Raw genomic sequence first — 6,807 nt, 5'->3', positions numbered from 1 at the left:
CAGAGTTGGAGAGGAACAAATATAATCTTCATCCTTTGAGAATGAGATATGGGGCAGTGCTTGATGCTTATGATTTATTTCCTCCCCAAAACTTATACCTGAAAGCTGGTTGTCAGTTGCAGAAGCACAGCCATAGGAAGTGTGAACACAGGGAGAAAAGTGTATCTATTTGGTTTGGGAGAGTTGGCTCCTTTTAGAGATGACTCCTCCCTTCCCTTCAGCTCCATGCCAATGTGGGTGGCTCTACCTCAAGTAAGAAAGAATTCTTTTCCAGCTCCTGAAGTCAGAAATCCATTGGTTAGCTTATGACTATTTCCTTTGATCAGTTTTTCTCCATAAAGACTATACTATGTATTTTCTCCTTTCTGTTCTGATTGGCCCTCCTTCATACATAAAACTAATTTACTTCACTAGGTTTGGTTATATGACTATTTTAGCTGGGGAACGTAGTGTGGGTTTAGGAAAAAACCAGTAGCTATACATGTTCAATGCTGGCCTTTGGCAGGAATACAGTAGTTGAATGAAGGATTCCCTCAGCAACTTGTCAGCCCTTTGAGTGTGACCACTTTCCAAAATGACCTAAAATTAAGAACAGAGAGAAATTTTTTTAATGTGAACCTTCATCCCCTAGACAACCTATATGCAACACAAATCATATATATATCTATATATCTACTTACACATACACATATACACACATATCATTATTCCACTTGTTAATACTTTGCATCTGCTGCCTTGCCTGTTCCAACTCCACAGAACAAGATACCAGTCCCAGGATAAGCTCTTAACTTCTAACTCACCAGCATGTTGTTTAACTCAAGCCCTCAGTCTCTTTTCTTTTGAATGGAGGATGGGAGAACAGAGTTTTACACACTCCTCCCCAGTGGCTTCCTTTATAGAGTATAGAAACTGGACTTAGTTCACTCCACTGGGCAGCTGCTGTTCTATTTGGTTTTAGCTTCACAGATGGAAGACTGGTACCTATGAGGGACAACAAGGGTATAGCTAAGTCCTTTGTTTCCTCCCAACTAGACTTCATTTCTCAAATTATCAAAGCTTGACTCATCATCACCCTCACATAGATCAGTCCAAAACAGACCAGCCTTCACAGAAGTAAAGTCCAGGTCTAATTTTGATCCAGTCTCCTTAGTACTAGATTTTTTTGTTAAGGTCTTTCTTCCACACAAAATAAAGTTTCTCAAACTGGAAATTCCATCAGCCCTCCTAATGTTACCTTTGGACATCAAATCAGTTCATGTGGAAATTTAAGAACCCTCTTGTCTTACATTAATAATTAACCCAATGAATGAGGGCTCAAACACTAGCAGCAGAATTGAGTCAAATCAAGGTTGAGGCACTCTCATGAAAAGCAGCACCAATGGTTTTCTGTTACTCACCAGTATGGACATTTTAAGAATAGTCTGCATTTTAATCTGCTTTGGAAGAAGCTGGGGACAGGAGCAGACGTAAGTAAAAATAATGCATATTGATTTGAAATGCTACTTGATGGTGAAACCTGAGTTCCAGGCCCAACTTTGCTACTAACTCTTTAATTGTGACCAAGAACAAGCTGCTTCATATATTTCATTTTAATTTCTTAATTATATAGAGTCTGAGACGACCAATATCCTTCTAGCTTTAGATTTCTTTGATTTTGATCTGAGCCGACAGGTAAAACTAACATATATTTATAGAAGTAGAAGACTTGTTTTGGTGGTAATGAGGGGGGAAGTGTAGAAAGAAGAGATGAGATTTATGGGCTGAATGTTGACTATGAACCTCAGGTATGGTGGGTTGTCATTAAAAAAAAAAATACTCTCCTTGCATAGAGAGGGATAGGTGGAAGAGTAGAATTCAATTGCTACACTCTATATACAATTTTATATAGCAGTAAATTAAAATTGGTTTTTTCAAAATATTTTAAACAATTGTATAATTTCCTTTACTAAGAATTAGGATCCCCTCCTTATTTGAGGTAGTTTGAAAAATCCTAAGTCATTATATTTAATTTAAAATAAGTTTTTATTGATGTCTTAGTTTTTGTGTTGTTTGCAGTAATCCTTCCCCATCCCCATCTAGAGAATCATCTCAAGTAACAAATAGTTTTTTTTAAAAGAAAAAACAAGGAAGGGGGGAATCAGTACGACTGATCAGTACATTGAAAGCGAAATCGTAAAAACTAGAACTGGAAAGTTCTATATCTCAATGTTTTTCAAGGATATGATGTAGAGTCACACAAAATCTATTTCCATATGGACTGTGTTGCAAAATAAAAAAAATGATACAAAACAAGAAAAGTTTTAAAAGTATTTTTATTTATACTCAGAATTAAGAGAATATATTGATTTTAAATATCTCTAATATTAAAAAAATCAGAAAGCTTGGACTATACAGAAATTGACCTATTTGTTCTATTATTCTAACAGATACATCATTTCAGCAGCAAAAGTATTCCATGTTGGAGCATCTGAAAATGTTGTAATTCAAGCTCATGGATACACAGAAGCATTTGACGCTACCATCTCCATTAAAAGCTTTCCAGATAAAAGATTCACTTATTCCTCTGCAAAAGTGAATTTATCCCCAGAAAACAAGTTCCAGAACTCTGCACCCTTAATTGTATGTCTCCAAAGAATAGTTTGTCTACTTTTACAAATATAGAGTGAAAAGCAGTTTGACATAGAATGAGGAGTGCTTGTCTAGGAGACCAAAGAGCTCATTTTAGTCCCACATCCAACACCTCTGTGGGCAAATCATTTAAAGTCTCCAAACTTAAATTTTATTATCTCAATAAGTGTAACCATTTCAAGGTAATACAATAATTATGGAGATAATTTATTTCTGTATATTATTTACTTTGAGAAGAATAAGAATTCACATGTATATAGCTCAAGTTGCCATCAGACATTCCTTTTGAGGAAGGTAGATGATGATGATGATGATTAGATGATTATTGTTATTGTTATTATTATTCTATATGGGAAGTAAACTGAAGTTATAATTGTAACCTTTTCAAAGGTTCATAGCTGGGATCTGGCTGAGTCAATACTGATTTCTGATGACTATTCTCTTTTCTAGCGCTGTACCTTTCGAGTACTCTTCAAAGTAACACATATATAAAAGTATTTGAAGAGTCTTTAACCACTTTGAGATTATTTTACATTCTCTTTCAACACTTCTATTTCAGATTCAGCCAAGAGATTTATCTAGCAGAGGAAATACAGTTTCTTATGTATATTTAGAAGTTGTTTCTCCCCACTTTACAAGAGAGAAAAGAATACCTTTAACCTATGAGAATGGATTTCTGTTCATTCAGACGGACAAGCCCATTTATACTCCTGATCAGTCAGGTAAAATACCAACTATTCTTTTCTGCCTGGAAAACAATTACATCATTCTTGAAAACTCTTCATTACTCATAGTTCTTTTAGTTTTCATATAAACTAGTCTTATGAGATCACTATTTTCATTCTTGATAACTCACAGACTTTCTAAAAGTCAGGAAATGGATTTCAATGGATGAAAGTCTTAGCTAAAATCTGAAAAAGAAAATCCTTTCCAATATATTTTGCAAGACATTATCTAAATTCCAGCTTTGTAAATTGTAGTTCATGACTCCATATAGGGTCTTGTAATAGAATGTGGGGGATCACAACATTATGATTTATTATCGTAAATGTTTTGTAATCCTAATTTTATACCTATATATTTGGGCTTATATAAACATTTCTCAGGCAAAAAGGGGTAGTGAGTGGAAAAAATTTAAGAAATCCTGAATTTCTAACCTATCTAACCCTGAAGTTTTCAAATGATGAATTCACTCCTTTTGGAACTCATCTGACTTTTAAGTGACTCATATTGTTAAAAAAAATAAAAACAAAACAAAACAAACAAACAAAAAAACCCTTCCATTGTTTGTCCTTAGTTCTGCCCTCTGGGATCAAGTAGAACCAATGTATAGCTCTTCCATATAATATTTCAAATATTTAAAGACAACAGTATTGTCCATCTCTCCTCCCTCCAGTATCTTTTCTTCTTTTGACTAAAAACCATAGCCTAGGATGATATCATCATCAGTTTTCTCTGCATGGAGGTCCCATTACTTTCGACAGATTTCCAATTTTCAATGTACTTCCTGAAATCTGACACTCAAAACTGAACACACTACTTCAGATGTAGTTTGGTCAGGGCAGACACAAGTTTTACTTGTAGAAACAAAATGAACCTATGGCTCATAAATAGTGGCTGGTTTTTGAGTCAGGAAGATCTGAGTTCAAGTTCTATTTTTGACAGTCCCGGTTGCATGATATTGGCTAAGTTCATTCACTTTTCCATGTTCTAAGCAGCTAAAGCTAAAGAGGATAGATAGGATTTTTTAAGGGGATACATTTCCTTAAACCAGGTTTTTTTCCTCCTGAGGCAACTGGGGTTAAGTGACTTGCCCAGGGTCACACAGCTAGGAAATATTAAATGTCTAAGGTCAAATTTGAACTCAGATTCTCCTGACTTCAGGCTGGTGCTCCATCCACTGTGCCACCTAGCTTCCCCAAACCAGGAGTTCTTAACCTAGGATTTATGGACTTTAAAAAATATATTTTGAAAACTGATTTCAATATAATTGGTTTCCTTTGTTATATTATATATTTTATAAATATAAGACTTTAAAAACATGATTATGAGAAGAGACCCATAAGTTTCACCAGATTGCCAAAAGGTCCATGACATATAAAAGGTTAAGAATTCCTGACTGAAATAATTCTGTGACAATATTTATTTCAAATTGTTTTTATTTGCTTATATAGAGAACAAGAGAGGGTAGATTTTTCTTTTTTTAATTTAAAAAAATTTTTAAAGTAACTTTTTATTGATAGTACATATGCATAGGCATTTTTTTTTAACAACATTATCCCTTGCTCACTTCTGTTCCAACTTTTCCCTTCTCTCTCTCTACTCCCTCCCCTAGATAGCAAGCAGTCTTATACATGTTAAATATGTTATAGTATATCCTAGATACAATATATGTGTGCAGAACCTAACAGTTCTCTTGTTGCACAGGAAGAATTGGATTCAGAAGATAAAAATAACCTGAGAAGAAAAACAAAAATACAAATAGTTCACACTCATTTCAGAGGGTAGATTTTTCAATGAAAACACTTACTTGTTTTCTAAATAAAATATCCATGTTCATATCTTGAAATTGACTCCTGGAAGGTATTGATAAAACATGTGTTACACTAAGTGTCAACCTCATACATACCCTGATGTGTATTAGCAAAAGCTTTTGCAATATTTTGCTTATTAGATATACTTTTCAAAATCTGCTCAAGTCAAATTTTGATCAAATATATTTTAAATGAAATAAGTTACATATTTGAAGAAATTTAAAAAAATCTTTCAAAGATCTTTTTTCTTTTCTTTTCTTTTGAGCATTGATCTTTCCATTGATTTTAAGTAGGAATATGTAGCTAAAAAGGCAGATGCGACATAATATAGTTTCCAGGAAACCCCCAAAGGTCCCTCTATCCCCATATCATCCGATACTATGTGGGGAATTTAGAATTCCCAGAACATGAACAAAATAGTGCAAAACTTGATAAAAACTTTAATATTATGATGAAATTGCTTACTTTAGAATCTTTTCCCACTTCCCCCTATTTTGCTATTGAGTAAAATATATTACTCTGTCCCACTATGTGTGTATACTCTTCCCTTCTTTGATCAGTTTAGAGAAGAATACAATTCAAGTATCATTCCCCCCCCACACCTTTCTTTTTGCTTGTATAGATTTCTACTTGGACACTCTTAATAAAATGAGGTATTTCCTTATCATTTGGGAGAATCTTTTTTCAATGTGAACGATCAGATTGTCATTCCTAATTTATCTGTTATTACGGTTTTGTTTTGTTTTTTTGCAGGATCAACTTGTATTTTGAGATTGAAAGCTTTAGAAATCAAACAATCCTAGAGTTGTGGTTTTGATAGTTAGATTAAATAGAATTCAACATACTTTGTAATGTGCAAATTATTCTTGCAGTAAAGATAAGAGTTTATTCCTTGAATGAAGAATTGAAGCCAGCTCGGAGAGAAACGACCTTAACTTTTATAGTGAGTATGTTACTTGTGTAAATAATTTAGCAATATCTTTTTCAGAAACAAGAATAGGGTGGAGACTTCTGTGACTAAACTTGATCAAAAGCCATTCAATTTTCAAAAACCTTTCATTAAAGCATCTATTATGCACAGATATACAAGTCACTAAGCTTATAAGCTATTAAAAGTAATAAGACTCATAATCAACAAATCTTTACTGGGCACTTTCTAGAGGCCAAGCATTTGGTTAAGTTCTGAAAATATAAAATAAGACACAAAAATGGTCCCTGCTTTCAATGAGCTCCTGGTCTAATGAGGAAGATTATGCAAATAACTATGGACATACTAGATATATAATGTAAATGGAAGATAATCATAGAATGAAGAGACTAACAGTCCTCTTGCAGAAGGTAGGATTTGAAGTCTTGAAGAAGGCCAGGGAAGCCTGGAGGTAGGGATAAGTAGAAAGAACATTAGAGACATAAGGGACAGCCATTAAAAAAAAAAAATAGAATTGAAAGATGGAATATTAAGTATAAGTAATAGAAATCACTGTAGCTGGATCTTGCAGTTGAAGGGAATAAATATAAAAAGTCTGGTAAGGTAGGAAAGATTCAGTTGTGAAGAACATTAAATATAAAACACAGCATTTTAAATTTGATTTTGGAGGTAACAGAATCAATGGAGCTTATCAATTAGGGAGTTAACACAGAT

General features: G+C 33.7%; 1 protein-coding gene across 1 annotated transcript in view; it reads left to right on the top strand.

The window, feature by feature from the left end:
• The first annotated feature begins 1,329 nt into the window (after positions 1-1,329).
• Positions 1,330-6,807, top strand: part of C5 (complement C5) — a 114,974-nt gene continuing 109,496 nt past the window's right edge. Inside the window, exons 1-4 of the mRNA XM_003757080.4 lie at positions 1,330-1,469; positions 2,430-2,622; positions 3,191-3,353; positions 6,038-6,108. Of these exons, the coding sequence (XP_003757128.3) occupies positions 1,366-1,469; positions 2,430-2,622; positions 3,191-3,353; positions 6,038-6,108 (531 nt within the window). The 5' untranslated portion in view covers positions 1,330-1,365. The remainder of the gene's footprint in view (positions 1,470-2,429; positions 2,623-3,190; positions 3,354-6,037; positions 6,109-6,807) is intronic.

This window comes from Sarcophilus harrisii, chromosome 2 (genome assembly GCF_902635505.1).
Source record: "Sarcophilus harrisii chromosome 2, mSarHar1.11, whole genome shotgun sequence".
NCBI lineage: Eukaryota > Metazoa > Chordata > Mammalia > Dasyuromorphia > Dasyuridae > Sarcophilus > Sarcophilus harrisii.
The sequence above is the reverse complement of the archived record's forward strand: the minus strand, read 5'-3'. Positions and strand labels throughout refer to the sequence as shown.